At 47.7% G+C, this 21,824-nt stretch overlaps 5 protein-coding genes across 5 annotated transcripts; 2 read left to right on the forward strand and 3 right to left on the reverse strand.

The window, feature by feature from the left end:
- Positions 1–6,158: 6,158 nt before the first annotated feature.
- KD926_000855 (uncharacterized protein) lies at positions 6,159–7,010 on the forward strand (the record flags this gene model as incomplete). Its single annotated transcript, XM_053104678.1, has 1 exon — positions 6,159–7,010. The coding sequence occupies one exon, from the start codon at positions 6,159–6,161 to the stop codon at positions 7,008–7,010; it is 852 nt and encodes a 283-aa protein (XP_052952050.1).
- Positions 7,011–7,246: 236 nt separating this feature from the next.
- On the reverse strand, positions 7,247–8,702 carry KD926_000856 (uncharacterized protein; the record flags this gene model as incomplete). Its single annotated transcript, XM_053104679.1, has 2 exons — positions 7,247–7,638; positions 7,703–8,702. 2 exons carry the CDS (start codon positions 8,700–8,702, stop codon positions 7,247–7,249), a joined length of 1,392 nt encoding a protein of 463 aa, XP_052952051.1.
- A 363-nt stretch (positions 8,703–9,065) lies between these two features.
- Positions 9,066–11,371, forward strand: KD926_000857 (Hsp70 family protein; the record flags this gene model as incomplete). Its single annotated transcript, XM_053104680.1, has 8 exons — positions 9,066–9,153; positions 9,210–9,724; positions 9,885–9,957; positions 10,017–10,278; positions 10,343–10,445; positions 10,502–10,635; positions 10,688–10,950; positions 11,013–11,371. The coding sequence occupies 8 exons, from the start codon at positions 9,066–9,068 to the stop codon at positions 11,369–11,371; spliced, it is 1,797 nt and encodes a 598-aa protein (XP_052952052.1).
- A 2,628-nt stretch (positions 11,372–13,999) lies between these two features.
- Positions 14,000–14,464, reverse strand: KD926_000858 (cupin domain-containing protein; the record flags this gene model as incomplete). Its single annotated transcript, XM_053104681.1, has 1 exon — positions 14,000–14,464. The coding sequence occupies one exon, from the start codon at positions 14,462–14,464 to the stop codon at positions 14,000–14,002; it is 465 nt and encodes a 154-aa protein (XP_052952053.1).
- Positions 14,465–20,006: 5,542 nt separating this feature from the next.
- KD926_000859 (uncharacterized protein) lies at positions 20,007–21,568 on the reverse strand (the record flags this gene model as incomplete). The annotated part of the gene is made up of 2 exons (XM_053104682.1): positions 20,007–21,200; positions 21,260–21,568. 2 exons carry the CDS (start codon positions 21,566–21,568, stop codon positions 20,007–20,009), a joined length of 1,503 nt encoding a protein of 500 aa, XP_052952054.1.
- Positions 21,569–21,824: the final 256 nt, after the last annotated feature.

The raw sequence follows: 21,824 nt of genomic DNA on the forward strand, positions 1-21,824 counted from the left end.
GTGTGAGTAACCCAGGGGCGATGTTTGCTGGGATCCAAATGATATTACCACATCAGAGGTCGCTTCCCTGTATTGGGTCGGGAGAATGGCCGAGCAGGGCCTGTCGCTGTTTTGAAACAAGGCTGTCATTGACCTGGAAGCAATGCCCATCGTCAAAATTGAAGAGGCCCAGCAGTGACCCGCGTCCGTCCCCCCAAGGCTCCATCATGATTCCACACCTTGTGTATCTCAAGCAAGGTGTCATCCTCAGATGGGGGGAAGTGCTATATACGTATACTTGGCATGGAGAAGGCTTTCCTGGAGGGACCCATGGACGCGTGACATGGCCGTTCTCTTGGTACGCGTAAAATGACACGATCTCCCTGATTAGCCTGTAGTATAGAACTCTCTGTCGTCTGATTTGGCTTTCATTTGGTAGGAGGGCATATCAAATCACTATCCAGCTGCGAGTCGGTAGCCGAGGGAAGCAGATTGATCATAGTGGTGTCCTCAAACGCAAGGGAGGTGCGTAGGACTGGAGCAGATCAGTCAATGTTTGAAGATTAAAGAACAGTGGAATAGACCATTTCCTCGAGCGTAACCTGGCTTCCCCAGACTTCCATTTAGTGAGACCTCTGCAAGTTATTCTACCCAGGAGTGGGCCAGGGCAAGTGACGCGAATACTATGAAGGGCATCATTTTGTTCTTGAACGACGTGCATATTACTTAACCACGATGGTATCCAGACTCCTTTATAAGCTCCCTCTTCCAGAAACCGTGGTGCCAAGTTAGAATTATTTAGAGTTTGTAGGTAGCTATAAATAACATTAGTGAGATTATGTAGCCACGCGGCTCCAGGGGGGTCGAGCCTATATAGAGAAGATGAACAGCCTCCTCGCCACAAAGAAAACCACCACACGACCAAGGATCACGATGGACCCAACCCAGGATAAAAGAATTTCTACTTTCCGGAGAACCAACATCGGCATATCGTCCAATTCTCTTAAGAGAGGGTTAGAGTCCAACGAGAGAGTCAGCCATGGAAAACTTCAAAAGTCGGCCGCTAATGAGACGGAGTTGGCGCACAAAAAAGCAGCTGATCCATGGCAGCAATATCAAAGGATCTATAAATTAAATCTTGCCGGTCAAGGATTTGTGGTTCACCGGAAAGACAACACGTTTGCAGAACACTTTTTGAAGGAGGTGAAAGTTGATAAAAAGGAATGGCTCTCGCGACTGACCGGCGCGTCCCACAAGAATGTTGTGGCTCTACATGAGTCTCTATACCATTCTGGGGCTATATTTTTGTGACAGAAATATGTGGGTCTACCGAAGAAGTGATTATTCGACCGAGTTATATGATCATATTCAAATGAATGAAGGTCTTAATCCTTTCTAACTACACGATAAAGAAGCCGATATTTATGCAATTTCAGGGGCTTCAAGATCGTCATAAATGAGCGGAATTGCATGATTGATATCGTCATAAATCAATACGGTTGCATGATCGGTTCGGTCAAGCAAGGCGATTATATAAGCGGATTAGTCATCTCCCGCTGCCACAGAAATGAACAGGTCAGATTCGGACGCGACTTGAATGTGGCCGCGTGAGATGACTAATCCGCTTATATCATCGCCTTGCTTGACCGGACCGATCATGCAACCGTATTGATTTATGACGATATCAATCATGCAATTCCGCTCATTTTATGACGATCCTGAAGCCCTGAGACTGCATAAATATTGGCTTCTTTATCGTGTAGTTAGAAAGAATCAAGACCTTCATTCAGTTGAAAACGATCCTATTCCTTAGTTGAATAATCGCTTCTCGGTAGACCCACATATTTCTGCCACATTGAATAAACAAACGCACGTGATAAGCCTTCTCTTATTGGGTGGTAATTCATATTGGGAGTGGGGCAATATTCGTACGAATATTCGTACGAATATCGGGCCTGCGAATACGAATATTCGTGGAGATCTGTGTATTCGTGCCGACCCCTACCTCAAACTCAATCCGCCAAAAGTTAGGTTTTATGTGTCACGGGCTTGGCAGGGGGTAGGTGCGCTTCTACCCGCCAAGACCGTTTAGTAGGTCTGTGGGACGGTTACCGACTGAGCTACTAAAAAGACCAGAATACCAAGTCAACGACTTCGTACGCGCATCGCTCTATATAGTGGTTCTTGGTCAGTTCGTCACATTATGCTGTACCAGTGACGATTCTTGAGCTTCTTGTCGACGTCCTCCGTGAAAATATCAAGATTGCAGACTTTCTGGACACCCTTTTCTCTCATGTTACGTGGGAGACTAGCAGGAGGGGAGGTTGACATGACGATCTGTAACTTCCAGTGCTGGTTCTCTTGACCTGGATCTACCTTTAGCTGGAATTCCCTCGTGAAACCCGTATGTAGAATCGGGGAGCCCTGTATAAATAATCAGTCCTGAATAAAATGGAACATTAAGTGTTTGACATGGGATGAGTTAAATTCTTGCCTGGATTACAAGCCAGTCGATTTGATTCACGGCGAACATATTTTTATCGCGAAGATCTAGGCGCACCGGTTCCCCAACGTGTTTGTTCGGGTCATAGAGTTTGTCGCACATGATGCCGTAACTGACAGGAGCATATTATTATTATTATTCAATCAAGTTTATTGTCCATGCCGAGCTACTGGGGTTATGACAGACCGTGTGCAGTCGGCCCTGAGGCTAGGCCTCAGGGCCCTATCAGTTCCTAGGGCTATCCCCTCGTTTTAAATACATGCTGTTCCTTTTCCTCGCCCCATACCGCCTTCTCGCGCAGGGCTTTTGAGCGTGCTTGCTCTCCTTGGGATTTTAGCAGGAAGGGTATAGCCTAGACGTGTCCAGGCTACCCTTCCTGTTAGCCTTCTCCAGCTCGTTCAGCTTCCTCTAGGGCTTCTAGGCCCCATTAATTGTCTCTCTCTGCTCTGTGTTGATCCTTCTGGTATTGACCTCCGGGAAGGGCCACGTCTGTATTAGCTAAAAAGTCCAGTAGGGCTTTAGTAGCTTTAGGCTCCCCAAAGAGCCTGCTTTCCGGGTGGTTTTCATGTACAGAAGGCCTTGCTATTCCCGCTCTATCTAGAGCTATGTATAGCACCTCTCGTTGCCGTCGCCATTGCCGGCAGCTGACTAGTATTTGAGAGACTGTCTTCCTAGGAGCTTGGCAGTTTTGGCAGGTCGCTCTTTCCCGAGATTTTATGCGCTGTAGACATGATCCGATAGCTTCATGTCCTACCTTCATCTGGAAGTATCGGCTAGCTAGGCCCTTAGTAGCTGTTGCTGCTATAGGATCCAGTTGCCAGCCTCTTCCAGATTTATAGGTTCTCTGTGTCTATTGTGATCTCCGGTTAAGACTATTCTCTAGCCAGTGTTGTCCGTTTATTCTCAACGCCTCTGTACGGGTTCTGCGAGTAAATGCTAGTGAGATTTCTCTGCAGCCTGGTCCCGGTGTTTGCGTTGCAGCTTGTTTTGCTGCCTGATCTGCCCTTTCGTTTCATTCTATACCTGCATGTCCTGGGACCCATTGAATTAGTAGTGGAATATATGGTCAGGTTCTTCATTTATGTTCACTCGTGTTGATTGTCTACAGCCTTCCTTCAATCAGTCCAGCCACAAGTTATATGCCCCTTGAAGGGTAAGCATAGCCAAGCAGGGATCAGGCAATTCCTTGCTTCCATCAACTAAATAACGGAATGCATTTTGTGTCTTTGCTTTGTCTTATTTAGTTGGCTTAGCTGCAGCGCGAAGCCTAGGCGCCTACGTACATATGTATACTCCCTGGCTCAAATATGGGGAAATGCCCGAGTTGCAGATGTGGAAAAGCCATTTGCGATATATTCTAAATACAACCGTAATTCGCTAGTTATACAGTATCGAACGATATACTTCTATTGGGATCGGAATTATTATATGGGAGGTAGCAATTGAAATACGGACTGGTGGCACTCCAGACTATTTCGAATACGTGCACAGTGAAGTCGGAGATTTCTCTATACTTCAACCAGAAAGTGTATGAATAGGACCTAGGTAACTACTCTTATCTATTGGAGGAATTAGTCAGTTTCTAGATAAAACTTATTCTTAGAAACCTGCATAGAGAGAATTAGGCGAGGAAGACTCTTCAGCTCAACGTTTCATAATCTGTTATTATAGCTAACTAATTAGGTTAGCCTTATATAATTCCGCAACAAAGAATATTAACAAGCAGAATGACTATTCATTATATTCTCCAGTCTTGAGATTTGATTGCTCTCTCCTATCTTCACCGGAGTCCCCTTCGCTATAAATCTGGTAAAATCTAAGGTTTCAAACATGGAGACAGCCAGCTGAAACAGCTTTCGAAGCCAGCCTCGCAGATCAACAATTAAAAAAGAGTTTGGACAGAAGATGCACCATGAAAACCGTTAGAATCGTACTCTGATTACTCTTTAAATAGATAACAATAATAATAATAATAATATTGTTACTCCGTTGGGCCCATGGCCATCAAATAGAATATTACAATTATTAAGAGTATCAACTGTATCATAAGGTAGACCCTAGCTGGTTTCCCACATAGAGGGGCCGTGTGAATCGGTCTTATTTTGGTCTTGCCAGTTCCACCCGAGGTGCCGCTCCATCAGGAATTTTCCTTCTACGTTGCCGACGAAGAAAAAACCCTAAAAGTCCGATTATCGCGATACCACCCACGGCAGCGCCAACGCCAACGCCCGCTTTTTCACCCGTAGAGAGACTTGACGATGACTCGGCTTTTTGCGACGTCTCAGTTTGCGCCGTCTCGGTGTGTGACGACTCAGTTTGCGTCGGCTCGGTGTATGACGACTCAGTTTGCGCCGTCTGGGTTTGCGACGTCTCGGCTTGCGTTGACATGGTTACTACCTCCGATGGTAGGGAAAAATTATCCAATGTAGATAAAGAGATTGTACTTGTTGCGGTTTTAGACATATGGAAGTTGATTTTGAGAGTCACCTCAGATTCCGTTCCACAGCAACTCCTGCTTGTACCGCAGCACCATGTTTCAGGCTCATCAGTGTCATCGCAGGGTGTCAGGTATGAGTAGCTGCTGTTTGCTTTACCGGTCTGGTAACCATAGTTCTTATTAGACTGCTTTCATTTATATCATAAAGAAAAGGACTCTATGAAAATAATGACATACCGTACAAACCTCCAAACAGTCCGACCAGGAATTTTCCGAGCACAGCCCGCGATAGTAGTATCCTTGGGTGTCTTCACAAAGGCCATTTCCGAGACAATCACTCTTCCCTGCACAGCACGCTTTAATACCGTCGCATTTCTTCCAGTGGGGGTCGTAACTCTTTCTATCGGGTGTAAAACAGTGGTCATCGGCCGAGGAAGGCGACAAAAGCGGGATAAGTATAAGGAAGAAGGACAAGTACTTCATGATAGATGATTCCCCTTTGGATCGCGGGATCTTGGACACGAAAGTGCAACGGGAATGTGAGGAACGTCCAAACTTCCAATGAAAAAGGGGAGGGGCAAACAACAAGACAGCCGCCGGAGAAGACCGCTACCTCCGCCAAGAATACGTGATCTCTAGTCTATGGGTGGCGTGTGTTAGCTGCTGTAATTGTCGGTTATTACGGGCTCGAGGCTGAAAGAGATTCTGGGGTTATTGGCAGTGTCTTCTCACAGGACCTGTTCAAACATACCTGTGTATAGGGCTTCGGCTGAACCATTAAGATGCAACAGAGCATGAATATAAACAGACCCCAAAGGCGGAAGGAATACGTAAACTCACCGAGACTAACAAAGAATAGTCTGTGGACACTGATAATCAGGGCCCACGAAGGGACAGGCCGATGGGAAGGAACAGGAGTGGACCTCCCAAATACACGGTTCCATCGCAACACTCCCCATGTGGCATAGGGTTCTATCTCTGCGCCGTCAGGCTGAAAATCGGACGCGATCCCTGTTCACCCGAAGAGCACTATCTAAGACCGAAAGGGTAAAAGTGAGGGGAACCTTGCGAGCATAATACACCATCGCAGGCGCTGCTTGGACAAGGATCTAGATCCCTGTAGAGGTATCCCGCGTGCTAACAACAATCCCTTCTCCGTCTCCCTTAGTTGATGTGTACCCTATATCCGATACTTCAGACGAGTTGGTTATCGTCCGACCAGATCAAAACCACCGAGAAATGGGACCATCAAAACACCGCGCCCGTTTCTTTTCTCCCCACCGCTCAAGCGCAAGCCAATCCGAAACATCCTCCCAGCCAGACTCCATACTCACCTCCCCATCAACTGCCGCCTTGCAAGAGCCGAACTCGTCCTCCTCCGCCACCGAACAAGCCGCCCAGCACCTCAGAACCACAAACCGCATCCGCACAGAACTCGAAGAAGTCCGGCGTCTGCGACGACTCCACGACCCGAGCTTAAACACCGACGAGGCGGACAAGATCGACCGGACGATAGCCGACACCGCAGAGGCAATCTACGAAGTCGCCGTGCTGCTGGAGCCGACGCGCATCGAGCAGGAGGTGCGCGGGGGAAAACTGAGTCTGGGGAGCCAGCTGCGGTGGAAGTATCGAGATAGCCAGCAAGTGATTCACAAGTTGATTCTGTTACTGCAGTGTTATCAAGACTTGATCCCGGTGTTGAGTGATTTGCGGCGGGTGAATGTGTCGCAGCAGCTGCCGCCGAGGAGATTTGAGCTGGAGGCTGGGGTTCCGCCGAGTGTTTCACTGGAGACTAGAGACAATAATATCCCTCTTGATGGGCCCGCTCGGGGAGATATTGTCGCTCCTCCGGGTGGAGGGGGAAAGGGGTTCCTTGTTGAAAGACCGCATGAGAAGATCGTGGGGATGGGTGCCGAGACACCAGGCTCAGCTATGAGAAAGCCTGAGGAGAAAAATCCCGTCAATGCTGGTGCTGTGAATGGCGAGATGCACGATTTACTGGCGTGGCGGCGCTCGCGAAATCCGGTTACTGAAACCAAGCGGTCCTCCATTTACATGTCGCCTACACCGAAAGCGAAAGGGAAAACTTAATGTTCTCTACCTCTGATCTGATGCGTTCGGTGTTTCTTTTGGCATATACCCTTTACTTTCCTATTTCCTCCTTTACATCAAATCATGAATTGCACAACATCGCACCAGAAATAGTTCTCTTTTCCGTTGATCATCATGCATGAACACTTCAACCATCTCCAGATATTCAATAACTCATGGAGCGGAGTATGCCAAGTGATAAGCAAACCCATTAATCCATCGTCAAACATATACTATCAAACCCGTGCCACCGTTCTCTCTACTAACATCTGAGGTGCCGACAACCGCAGACCAAACTCATCAGACACCTTAACTACCGCCGGAAAAATAATCACATGGCCCAAAGGAATTGAATCTATATCCCACCGGAAATCAAAGGTACACGGATGAGAGAACAGCCAAACTCCCAGGTCGGACGCTGCTCGGAACACGCTAGTCAGGTGCGCCAGGCGGCCCGAATCGGAGAACTGCGAGCCGCCGTACGAGGCAAACGTGGTCGAGAATCTTTCGGCGAGGGATTCGATCACGTCCTCTGGGGGAGCCAATTCCGGTGAGTTTTGAGCTGGACGTTCTGTCCTGTGGAGATATGCTGTGAGCATGCGCCAGGCGAACACGGGGCGGTTTTCATCTAGGTAAGAAAACGCATTTTAGTCTAGTTTAAATAAGGTGCAACCGGAGAGGGCGCCGATTACCGTTATTCGTATTTACTGACAGACCAGACGCGTATGGCGTCGGGAGCAGGCACTCGGTATGTTGTCCGGGTTGGATCCCCTGCAGAAGGGCTCGCACCAGGACATGTGTCAGGACGGCTCTTCCGGCTCGTGGTTTCGAGAGGATGACGGCCAGCGGGGCGGGCAAGAAGGCGGACTCATAGTGATCAATGCTCAAGGGGGATACTCCTCCTTGTGACAAACGAAGTCTGGGAGAGTCTGTGGAATAGTAATTGTCGATGTGAAGACTGGCCTTGTCGAAGAGGGTTTGGATGCGCGAGGCCGTCGTGCCGTCATCTGCCGGCTGTGGGACATAAGACGATAGGTCCAAATATTGCGCCCCAACCGAGACCGACTGAGCAGGCGGTGCTACTTTCTTCGCGGAAGGAAGTGATGAGTAAGTCGGTTGAGTGTAGATTTGTCCCAGTCCTTTCACGGGGCCGGAGGTCGTCGTCCTTCCTCCCTTCGCCTCTGTGTGGGACTTGTTGTTTCGCCTGCGACGAAGGAACAAAATAGTGCCTAGGAGCGTAAGAAGAAATGTCCCGGCTATAGAGCCTACGATTGCCCCTGCAAGACCACCTTCGCTTATACTGCTACTTGCATGGTTCGTATCGGGGGTGCTTGCGGCGCTGCTAGAGGTGGGAATCAAAGACCCCTGCAGGCCCGACGTAGTTGAGTGGGTGAAGGATGGAGAACTCAAGGGGCTAGTTGTAGATGTTGAAACACTGCCAGACTCAGAAATCGAGGACGAAGGCCGAGTTGGCTGGGTAACACCGTCGTTGGAGGGATTGTTGCCCGCAGCGCTAGAACTGGTGTTCACAGTACTGATGTTCACAGTACTGGTATTCGCAGGATTGGTGTCGGTAGGAGTAATAGTGGGAGTAGTTACATTGAGAGTCAAAGCTGTCGCTCGGGCTGCGTCATTATTATCTTGTTGAGATTGTGCTGCTTCCTGCCCAGTCGGTTGAGTTTGTTCTGACATTGCCGAAGGAGTTTTTAAAAAGGCACGAGTCGCGACGCTCGAAGTCAGAGGACCCACACCGAGTTCATGCCCGGACCGGCCGGTGTATTTATGTGTTTACGAAAGACCAGATTCGAGCAGCGGCGCTAAAAGCCGGGGTTTATTTAATTCACTGAGTCTATCGAGCTGAGTGAGTTGGCGTCTCGGCGGACTGACTCGTAAGAATACGTGCGTTTCTGGCATCCTTGTCTAGGGGGAAACAGTGGCGCAGTCTAGGGTGACCATTAAAATACAGAGCGCGTTCCCCCGCTCAGAGCTTTCTCGAGGCAGTCAACTCGGAGCCTTGTCAGGTCAGAACCTGGTCCCCCCTCAGGAGCCGCGATCATGAGCGATAAAGAAGTTGTATCGGGCTTCCCAGAGTGCTGGACCCCGGATATTGTGGTAGGAATTGACTTTGGCATGACCTTTACGGGTACACACGCAAGGCTCTGGCGCCACACAGGGACTCTCAGAGCTGACAACGACCAGGTGTCGCGTACTCCTGTGGTCCCGAATGGTCCTCGCCGAAGACCATACAGCGTTGGCCGGGAACGCTGCTCAGCGAGCTGGCAAACAAAGTGCCGACTTCCCTGGAATACTGTTCGGAATCCGGTCTCCTTCAGAATTGGGGATTTAAGTGTGATCCCGAAGCGAAGGGATCCGATATCAAGGAGTTCTTCAAGCTACACCTGGCACCTCAGGATCACGATGAGTTTCGGGGGGGTTCTACTAGACAGGAGGCCCAGCGCTGGTTCCAGGACTTTATCCTATGCATCTACCAGCACACCGTCTCCCTCTTCAATAACACAATACCTCATTTTGGCTCGCGACAAGTCGAATTTTCCTTCAGCGTGCCGACCACGTGGAAGGATGTGCGCATGGTGCAGGAAACTCGGGAGATACTTGAGCGCGTGATCAACACAAAAACACCGCGCCATCGCGCTTATATAGGTCTCACCGAGGCGGAGGCAGCAGCAGTATATGCCGGAAATGAACATTATTTGGTGCGTGATCATGAACCAGGTGATTATTTCTCGTGTGTCGGAATTAACACATCTTTTGCTAGGTTGACGATACGATTCTTGTCTGTGATGCAGGCGGAGGGACCACGGTTGTTTCGCCCAAAAGCACGTTTTTGTCGCCGTATTCTAATTTGAGATCTAGGACGTGAATGTCCTAAAGCTTATATCAGATCGAGGTGAACCAACTAGGCTGGAACAACTGGGTCACGTTGAAGGTATTAAACATCTTGTACATATGCAGTGTTTGGAGTAGCTTGGGCTAACAATATACTAGGACAACCAATCGGCTCTGTCTTCATCGACAGAAATATCCACCATCTCATATCCCAAAGATTGAACAAGGTTCGCGACTATTTAAAGCTCTCGCCGAGCGATGTGGCATGGATGATGATTTCAGGTTTCTTCCAAAGGATGAAATGTTCCTTTGGTACCGATTCTATACTCACGCCGTGGCTGATGCTGGATGTTCCAAAATTGGAATCTGCGTTGGACTTCCCAGAAGCAGAGATTTATAATGGGAAAATGTGGATTGCATGGTAACTATTGGCCTGAATCTTGTTATTAACGCCTGTAGATTGTCCGTTGCTGACAAAATTTCAGGGACCATATTCAGGACTGCTTTGACTTAATGATAGATAAAATGTGCGCTCTCCTGGACGGGCATATTCGCCAAACGCACTCCAAGTACCCAGGAGACAAAATAGTGTGTGCCTCTAACCAGTATTAATATCCAGCCGCTAACAGTCGATCCCGGGGTAGAAGTACCTTGTTCTCTCCGGGGGGTTTGGCAGCTCCCCATATGTAAGACAGCGTTTAGAAGAGAAATTCGGCAGTTCCGCCGTCAACAAACGTCCGAATGCCGAAGACATGCAAATTCTTGTAGCGGATGAGCCGTAAGTGAGCGGAAACAGACCGTCCTATACACGTCCGGTGTACTGATGCCAGCCCCGCACCCCCGTTTGACAGACAACTTGTAGTGGTCCATGGTCTCGTTCTGGATCGCATCCAGCAGATAAAACGCGGAGTGGTCACGTTTGGGTCGAGATGCGCTCCCGTCAGTTACGGCATCACGTGCGACAAACTATATGACCCGAACGAACACGTTGGGGAGCCAGTGCGTCTGGACCCTCGGGATAACAACATGTTCGCTGTGGATCAAATCGACTGGCTTGTGGTTCAGGCAAGACTTCCATCTTTCCCATGGCAATGTTCGCCGCTCCATCTCATCCAGGACTGATGGTCATACAGGGCTCCCCCATCCCACATGCAGGTCTGACGAGAGACTTTCAGCTCAAGGTAGACCCGGGTCAAGAGAATGATCAGCGGAAGTTACAAATCGTCATGTCGACCCTCCCCCCTGACAGTCTACCACGCAGCGTGAGGGAAAATGGTATACAGAAAGTCTGCGATCTTGATATTTCCACTGAAGAAGTTGACAAGAAGCTCAAGAATCGTCACTGGTACAGCATTAAACCTCACTTTTGGCGGGTTGCGTTCGAGGTGAAGATCGTGGTTGGGCCTGCCGATCTGTCCTTCCAGCTATGGTCCAAGGATAAGAAGATTCGCAGCGGAAAACATGAACCAATTGAAGTAACTTGGATGCCTGCGCAAGATTTACTAGAGGCTTGAATGCCTATGCAACATAATCGGATATATACACGGTCGTATTAGCAAAGCTTGTTGAGCAAAGAACATATGGACCACGGAGGCACAACCGCAAATACAGCCAATGTCTCTCAAGTTTCTCTAGAAACTGTATTAATGTAAATTAAACCCAAAATTCATCATTGCTATTAAAATCTAGATATTCTAAGAAGCTTGATAAAAGCCCTCGAAAGTTAATCTAGGTCTGCAAGAAATTGCAATTTGCATGTTGTTTGATAGTATATAGTTTGTTTTAGAAATCAAACCATAGGGTATGTGATATTTATTCCAGCCTCACATATCAATAGCTAGAAGAGGTTTTAGACAGAGAATACTCTATGAAAACTGCTAGATAATACTCTAAATGTTCTAAATTTAAAGATATAATAAAACCGAAAAACATATTGAAAACGTAGTATACTTAATCGGATTATCTTCGATCTAGACTGGTTTAGATCATATTTTATTGCTGAATCGTAATCCAATCCTCTGAAAACAAGCTTTATAGTAACCCATTTCCACAAGATTCCAATATTCCGGTCTACAACCAAATCTCCGTACCAACGCCGACTTCGTCTATCTGCAACCAACTTATCCAAGAGTCCGCATTGAGGATCTGAACTCAACGATAAAATATAGAGACATAGTTTCTTGAGAGACACGACAGCTGCCACACAGAAAAGATAAAAAGAAATCATACAGTCTTGGCATGCATATCCGAAATTTGCCAATATGCAACCTGGTCAGACCCTCGCCCCCTGCTTTCAGCCCTGCCTTGCGCCATCGATTTGGTCTTCGCACTTTTCTCTCGAAGCCTTGACGCTCGCTCTTTGTTTTTCTGTCGCATATTCATGTTCAAAACCACGTTGTTCAACTAAGGACGATGAAACACCTCTCTTTCCTCTTGGCAACCCTTCAGCTCATCTCATCATCCTCGTCTAATGAATCTGCTATAGACCCAATGGACGTAGTTCCCCAAACCATAACGCGAAGAAGCGCAACGGCGTGGAGGATTACTTGTGCATGTGCTGCGCTCAATCCAATGATTGTTTAACAAATGGCCTCTGCAAGGTCGCAGGAGATCAATCCACAAACTCCTCGGCATCATATTGGCACGACACGTGCTCGTTATCCTCTTGGCCTGACGTAGGCTGTTTCAAAATATTTGCGGTATGTCGATATACTCGCCCGGACCTCATAAGGATTGAGCCTCGTTCTCAGCGTTGAAAGGGTAAAAGAAGCTAAGAAACATCATTGCATTTAGGATGGTGATCTAGGATCCGAGAACACACAAATGACCCCCTGCGATGGTACGGATTATTCAGAAAAGTGGTGCTGTGGCACAACGACCGATTGTTGCGGAACAGAAGATGAGATGTCTGTCCCGAGAGAAATTTACATCTCCGCGCCTCTGACAAGCACTCTATCCACATCTATCTCCACACAAACAAGTACACACTCCCAGGCAACATTTACATCAACCAAGACCAATCCCAGTATAGCGTCAAGTCCAACTCAATCGTTAGAATATGAATCATCGTTAGGTCTTTCCACAGGTGGGAAAGCGGGCATTGGTGTTGGCGTTGCTGTGGGTGCCATCGCAGTAATCCGATTGTTGGCTTTCTTCCGTCGAAAACACAAGAGCAAATATCCTGTTGGAGCAGATCCTCTAATGGGAATACCAGGCTCATATGATGCACGGGAACTGGACACAGCTCCTGTGTATGAGAAACCTGCCGGGGCTCAGGACACGAGGCATGAATTACCAGGAGATTCAGTACTCATAACAACCGGGCGGTAGTTTGTAATATACAACTTTATATCCAAACAGGAAGAAGCTCTATACCTACTTGTTATATGATATTTATCTATCATGTATCAGATATCACATGTCCTATAGTTTTATTGTTAAAGCAGACCATATACTATCAGGCAAGTTCCAAGGAGCATTTAGTTTTGGATCTGCCTTGGTACCCACTACTTGGCATTTATTTCTCTTCAAATACACTTCTACCCTTTATAGAAGGACCAAAGATAGAAAAGAAGAACGACCATTCCAGTGGTTCACTCCTTGAAGTGAGACATCGGTACAGAATTTCTGTCACATATTGACGGAGTGACATAATAGACCGGGGCATAAGAGTAGATTCGGGTTGTTTGTGCCATGATGCAGGTGCTTCAAGGTTGTTAGTAGACTTTCAGCCCGACACGACCGTAGGGTTACATCAAGCCCCCGTATCCCGGCCGCAAGAAGGAAACATCCATGCAGGATACCCAGTGAGGTCATTCAATGCAGTCTGTAATGCCCTGACTAATCTAGCACAGGTCTGCAAAGTGCCGTTTGACCAGGAAGGTTCCTGCAATATTTTACTTCAATTACATTGTCTACGCGCTCCACAGCCATCTAGAATTCCATCAGATGCTGGGACCAATGAATATGATGAATAGCTTCCTGTTATTCCCAAGAATTCGCAATTGCCACCTCCAAGTTGTACATGTAAATCTCAAAATTTGAATCGCCAGTGTCGCCATCGTCTCCCTTTCCACTTTCAAATGTCGATTCAAGAAGTAGCGTACGCACAGAAAATCGATTGAAAACGATGCCTCCAACAATCACACTCTTCCCACCGCACCGTTTGGCTCCCAGCCTGGATTGGCCATCTCAAAGCCCTTGAACTCAAAACCCGGTGTCACAGAGCATCCAACAAGCGTCCAGTCTCCCAACGATTGTGCATGCTGCCATTCTCCCCGCTCGATCACGATCTGTGGCCTCTGACTTTTCCACAGATCCGGGCCCAGGACCAGGTCGCGGACGGGATTTCCATCATCCCAGGATAGCGAGAGCCGCAAGGGTGCGCCAGTATAGTAATGCCAGACTTCAACAGCGTCGAGCACACGGTGCCAATGCGAAGGGCCAGAATCGCCCTCCAGGAGGTAGTAGATATAGGTGCTCCATGAGCGGTCCTCGGATGATGCGTTCCGATCGCGGAATGTCTCGATGTAGTAGCCCTTCTCTGGATGAGGGGCTAGATTGAGGGCGAGGATGACGTCTTGGGCTGTATGGGTGGACTCCATCATTTTGCTTTTGAACTGCGTGGGCTTGGCTGGTGGTAAAGTATGGATTCTTTGGAATTTGAAAGTATCGGACCAGGTATTGTTCGATATAAAAGGCCACGAGATCAAGTCAAGAATCTTTGCAGAGATTCAGGGGCACTTGAGAGCTCCTCGTGCCTCTTTTATGTTTTCATCGCTAAGTAAACTATACCTCCAACATGAAACTTCCGCTACTGAGGACTGGAATGCTCCCAACAAAGAAACGCTGATGTGGCATGAGAGGGGCGTCGCACAAAATGCTCGAGATTATCCTTAGTCTTATTACTTGGTGCCACCACTTGGCAAAATACTTATGAGCACACTGATTGGGTCTGACGAAGTCCATTCAAGTCTCGTTTGCCGTTGATGAATTTGTTAGATGACAGAGGTACTGTACCTAATCAGGAAACAAGCAGCACAACACTCTACATTCCATGAGTCCTCCAAAATGATGGCAGTTTTGGAGGTTAAGAATTTCAATCATTCACCTATCACTGTGATAGTGATATATCATATAGTTTACCACATAATTTGGCAACTATTGTATGTATCCAAATTGAACGATTTAAGCAGCTAGGGAACCAATACCTTTGAGAATTAGAGACAAATTCTAACAGAAAAGAGCTTTTGTTTCCTTGAAAGACTAGTGATTGATTACAACAGGTTGATAGTTTTTATACTATCTCCATTTGTAAATTGTGCCACACCTGAGCTGTTGATGAAGCTTGCGCATATTTCCTCAAGAATGTATATTAACTACATAAAAAACAATAATTATATCTCCCCATCTCGTATATAATCCTTCTCTCTGATGTTTCATTTTCGTCATACGAACCAATTCCATACGTAAGGTAAAACTTAATTTGATAATACCCAGATTCTTCTCACAGAACAGAGAGGCGAAGTATCCTATCTCCCCAATTCTCAGGTCAGGGCCACAAAATTGTGTTGTTGATCTAGCAAGATATAAAGTGTCGGTGCTGCATATGGCATCCAGGATTGCGCAGGTTCTATCGGATATTTTATGTGGGCAGACAAGACAGGTAAGCAGCCACCAAATGTGACCCTGCAAACCAGTGAACATATGCAACCTCATAAGCGGCATCTGTAAATGGACTGGAAACAATGAAACCCTTGCATCATCTATTCTAGGTAATAAGGCAGATTTATCTAGAAATAGCTATGCTACGCGCCCGCGCCTAGTTTCCACATTTTCAGATTTTGAAAAATGACTTCTCTCTACAAACATCCTAGAGCTTAGTAATTAATATAAATTTGAAATCGGCAATACCCGAGATACAACACAAATAATTCCGAATATGAGCGATATCAAGGAAGATCTGCCCCTGTCTATGATGATTGCCGCTTTTACAGGCATTTCATGGTACATTGGAGTTGACATCAACGTATCATTGTTCCTGATCTTCAAGCGCTGTCGCGGGTTGTACTTCTGGTCATGCGCACTCATCTCGTGGGCTGTTATTTTACAGCCTCTGTTCATCATACTGGCGGACTTTGGTATATGGACAGATGTGTTACCATCTATAATCATGATCTACCTGACGTGGATGATTATGGTAGTCCCGCAAAGTTGGGTCCTATACTCGCGACTACATCTGCTTAGGTGTACTGCAAAAACACTAAGGCTTATCAAACATGTTCTAATATTCAATTCAATTGCATTTACCATACCGACCATCATCATCGGTACTATAGCTGTGAGTATTCTACTCTAACAAAAAGACACAGTGACAGACACCTACTTATGTGACCTCTCCTACATAGCAATCAACGACGATAAACCCAAAGCTCATATCCATCAATCTTATTTGGGACCGTGCTCAGCTTGTTGTCTTCTTCCTCCAAGAAACCACTCTCAGCATACTTTATATACTCCAGACACGAAAGTGCCTGGGTCAACGCTTACCACTCCTTGAGCGTTCCTGCTCTACGCCACCTGGCATTCGCGGTGTCAGCAATAGGGCGCAAACGACCGAGCAAAACGCTGTCTTGTGGCAGCTCATATACGTCAATATACTGATAATTTCGCTTGATATAACGCTTCTCGGCATTCAATCCGCCAATTTGTTTCAATTGCAAGGAGCATTCAAACCATGCGTGTACGGCATCAAGCTGCAGGTGGAATTTGTCATCCTTAATCGCCTGAGAGATATTATCCAGAAGCCAGTCGGTGCTGGAATGTGCCTTGGGTGTGGTACGGATAGTGCTGGGTCAGGGACTAGCACAGGTTGGCACGGACAACGATATTGCGAGGCTGTGGGCACTACATGCCGCCATAGCTATATATGATCCTGTGCTCTCAACTTTTATCCCACTGACTACACCACCAACCTAGAGGGTTTGGACATGGCTCTATTTCTTTATCTGCCCATAGGACTTTGGCAGGGACATATTGGCTACCCACAGTCGTGTTGGCTTGCTCACCTTGTAAGCGTCCAACAACTCCCGGGGTACCATCATGGGGATTGCTGCGGAGATCAAAAGACGGATATACAGCATTTCCCTTTGCCACTGAAAAACCATACAAAGCAATTCATCAATTAATCCTTTCGATGTTCCCGCCGCAGCATAGTTCGTGGACTGCTTGATTTAACTGTGGAGGAGGTATACCGAATGGTAGCAGCCACGAGAGAGCAACGAGGCTTTCAGGGACAATGTCAAGACAGCACACGATGTGACTCTCGAGAATTGACTCGGCCTGAAAATTTTTATAAAGATCAAGACTTGGGTTTCTTCGTGATGTTCCCACGAAATAAATATTACTTTATTCTAGACATGATGGAGAAAGCATACGATAGCACGTAGCAACGTAATTATCGAAAGAAACAATGTCAACTTCTCTGGCCTCAGGCACTCGACAGACCGGAGAGTATCGCTGTTTTCGTAATCAGTTACATGCACTCCTCACACTTGCTATCTTTTCCCAGAGACCAATATCGTCGACCGCTGCCATGGAACTTTCTAGGTCAAATGTTCTTTTTCCACCTCCTTGGGAATTCTGACTCAGATGATGGTAATGAATGCCGCTACCATTGCCCCGGCCAAGCCAAACCACCAAATAGCACGCAGACCCACGAGGCCAATATCCCCATTGAGTCCCATATCAACCTTTGTACCAATTGCATCTACAACAATGGTCATTATTGCCGCTGAGAGGTTCTGCATCATCATCAACAGGCTTCCAGCACTCCCCTGATAAGACCTTGCAACATTACTCGTGATAAAGATCGAAGCGGTCGCAAATGCGAGGTCAAGTCCGAACGTCACCAAGGCCACTCCTGGCTTTTATAGAGCCCAATATGAGGTTCCTGGAGTTTGAGGCAGAAAGAAGACAAGTCCGAGGGCATAAGCGAACGTTGAAGCCACGTAGATGTAATGCCCGGGAAAAATATGCAAGGTACGAGCCACAACCCAAGTAGCTAAAGGCCCAACTATAGCATTCGGCAGCAGGTACAGTGCTGCGCTCATCGGACTGACTTGCTGAATTCGGAGCCAGAATTGCACAGCATAGAATTGCCAAGAACCGCTGTAGTAACCAAAGCCCAGAAAATAGGCTATCATCAGGGGTGTAAAACCTTTCGTCTTCCAAAGTCTGGTTGGAATAAGCGGCCCTTGAACCTTACTCTCAATGACAAAAAATGCGACCAGCAGTATTAGTCCCACAATCACCATGGAGTAGGTATATGGCGCCCCCTTTGTGACTGAGCCTTGGGTGAGACCGAAAAGAAGGAGGACGCAACTAGTGACTGCGACACTAGCGCCCAGGAAATCAAATTGACGAAGGCTCGGTGCCTCAATACCCACTGTATCGGCTACTAGACGAAGTGAAGGTATAGAAAGGTACGTGATACCGCAACAGACAGCAGTAATAACAGGATTCGTGCCGAATATCCATCTGAGCTCATTCGTTGCACCTCCTTGTATAGGACCTAGCCAATATCCAAAGGGGGCCGCGGCTGCCATGACAGAAAACACCCGATTCTTGCGAATTCCTGGCTTGTAGAGTCTCCCTATTAGGCTCATCGACCCGGACACGAGAACACCAATAGCCAACACCTGCATCGCACGAACGATAAATAACAACACCGCCCGTGAAGGTTAAATGGAAAAGAACCCAATTGTGTGCCAACCTGTCAGCCACGCAAAGGCACCAACCATGAGCGGTTTTGGAGGCGCAAGGTCCACGAGAGATCCCGACACGACCAGCGTAAGACCGTTTGCCATAGTATATGAGCCTACTAGCCATGGCAGCTCGCTGTTTGAGATATCCAAGGCCTTTTTAAATTAAGATTGATTCAGTCACATCTCCAAGCAGGAATGAATAGATCATCAAGCTGACCGAGCAAATGGCAACAAATGCGAGTTCAGAGGTAAAATTTCGCAGTTCGGAGGGAACAACCTGCGCTCCATCTCTACCACCAGGACCTACTTCTTCAGCTACCGAGGCCACTTGAAGGGACTAGATTGGTGCCACAGTCCAATCCGCTTTTCGGGATTCAGCCGGGCTAATTTGGCCCGCTGACAGCTCTCTGACAATGTTCGCATCACCGCTCTGCTGAATTGGAGACAGATTAGGAGACAAATCATGCCAGATATTTCCAGTTGGACCGTCATGCGAGACAGGCTTCGCACCGAGCTGGTGAGGGATTGCTTTCTTGTTTTCAAGCAAGTTCAAAAAAATTCGTGCCCCAAGCTCAGACTTATCCAAATACCAGACCTCAGGCGTTGGTGCCGAGTTTTCGGCCTGTGTTGGTCTCCACCACCGTGGTGAACACAGGAGCCAATCCGCCCTTCGTTCAAAGTCCCCCGGTCATACTTGAATTCGAGCGTGTTCTGTGTAGGCCACCTATACCTCCTGAACGAGATATTCAACTCGAATATGACAATTTGCTGCAGTTTCACCTGGTTTTTTGGTGATGGCTCGGATGATCATTCAAAGAATCACTATCATGTATTGCTCTACTTGCTTTAGCCCTCAGGTAGTGGGGTGAAATGCAGGTCTGGTTAATCATTTCATACTATATATCAATCAATCTGATGAGTACTATTTATTGGAATGCTAAGCTATGCAGGTTTCTTGCCGAATAAAGCATAATCTTGTGTCCGTTCGCCGTAATCCCACGAACGTATGTAGTATGCAAATCTAAAATCAAACACAACTAAAGCAACTCGCCACACACCTACAGCTTGCCGATCGCGCCTCCAGACGCTGTAAAATTCTCCCGCTCCATTATATCCTGGCGTCTCTTGTGGAATTGGTGATGTAGCGGGTTGTGTAATCATTGCGTCGTAGTCATGTGTACGCCCACGCAGCTCCTATCGAGTCGAGGCTTTTACACTCGATAGTAGGTAGTGAGTAGTTGTGTGGACCTATATTAGTTCAAAGGTATTGAGTTACGGGGTCTCGATCAAAACAAATCTTTGCATTAAATGATTCTAAGTGGCAGCCTTCTATTCATGATATTCATTCATTTAAAATCCATTTTCCTCCCAAAGAATACTGAATTTATTGCACAATATCTCGCATAACGTCACCGATAGCCTCAGCGCCGCCACCACCACCAAGCAACTTCTCATTTGTTGTTTGGATAATGACACGGCGATAGCTGATCAGAGCTGGAGACCCATTATCCTTTACTTCGAGGATAAGATGCAACAGCTGGCCTTTGGCAATCGCCTCCCGACTGATCAACTCCACACAACACTTCTCCGGAGGAGGGATCTTGACCTCCACCTTGCTCCTGGTCTCGTTGAGCGGCTTGATCTCTAACTCGCCCACCTCATGGTGGACAGACCATTGTGTTGCGCTGGGATCCCGGTACTGGTACCATTTGAAAGTGAGAGTATCGTTGGGGTCGGGATCATACGACGCGGAAGCATCGAGCTGGAAGGAGGTACCAGCCTCCAACTCAAAATGAAGCGGTTCTAGACCTTTGTTGCCATTAATCTCAACGACGGGGTGGTGGTTTGCTTTGCTCAGATCTGGCGAGAGAGACCACTGCATCCGAGCAGCAAAGTCTGTCTGGAAAGCGTCGCGCCAACGCCAGATGGTTGCGTGGTTTGATTTGTGCTTTCGACCATCAAGACCCACGAATTCGTCAACTGTGTCGCTGAAATGACCATTGGGGACTCCGCTGCCGTTGATATCCGTGGCAATGTAGCGTCCACCCCAGGATCCGTATCCCGGCTGTTCCGGCACGCCGAGACCGTTTTGAATGATGTATAGGAATGTCGGGGTGTCGCCTTCAGGGATAAACATGTAATCCGGGTATGTGGAGCCTAGCGGACCGATCTGGATATTCTCCTTAATCCATTCCTTGCTGATCTTGGAGGGGTCCGGGCCACCCTGGTCGAAACCGTACCAGTCGTCGCCGGAGATGCCGCACCAGGCGGCCATACCGTACTGGTTCCATCCATGGACGGAGCAGATGTAGAAAATATCAGGGAAATTGTGTCGGATCCAAGCACCCGTGTTGTCTTGGTCCGAGATTGTGTAGACGCGCAGTTTTGAGCGCAATTTGCCGGCATCGGCGGCGGAGTGGGTGTTTCGGATTTTGAGGAGGACAGAGGCAAGCACGTTTGTTCCACCCCAGCACAGAACCCACAAGGGATCTTCAGACGGCGCTTCGATGCGATCCAAGAGGAGTTGGCCGCCTTCGCTGAGGGGAATGTTTTCGCCCACTGCTGTCATTCCATATGTCTGCGAGTTATGAGTCAGAATACCATATTCCATGTGTCTGGCTGAAAGCAAGGAGTTACCTCTGCACCCTTCTTAATCAAAGACCTCAAATACTGTGCGGTCGGATATGGGTCATTGGGATTTGCGTGAGCGTTGAGATTGTCGACCACTTTCTCGTAGCCATCGACGATCTTGTGCATGTCTTGCGGGCAGACTTTGTTCTTCATCCATGTGGATGTACACGCAACCAATCCCTCCGTTTGGAATTGATTGGAGTAGAGAAGGTAGCGCACCAAAGACTCGGCATCGTCAGGTTCATTGGAAATATCACTGAGAATAAAGACACGCGGTTTGGTCGCAAAGGTCTGAAGCTGTGTAGGAGAGGCCATGGCGAACGGGGAATGTTGAACTTGGCTTTCCCAGCCACGGTGACGACGGCCATATTTGAATAATAGGCTCCCCTCAACGGCGCTGCCCCAGAAATCGCAACTCGAGCCACGCAGACCCCAAAGCAGACGAGTGGGGTGATCGTGATTGTGGGGGAGGGAAGAAAGAATTCCCGCCATAATTTGGCCGACGTTCTGCCGGTACCTAGTTTGGGACGGCGGAGGCAGTTGCAACCGCCAGAGTTTGGCAGCTTCGGGA

Source organism: Aspergillus affinis (assembly GCF_023601865.1).
Source record: "Aspergillus affinis strain CMG 70 chromosome Unknown NODE_118_length_111057_cov_86_474734, whole genome shotgun sequence".
In the NCBI taxonomy this organism is placed as follows: domain Eukaryota; kingdom Fungi; phylum Ascomycota; class Eurotiomycetes; order Eurotiales; family Aspergillaceae; genus Aspergillus; species Aspergillus affinis.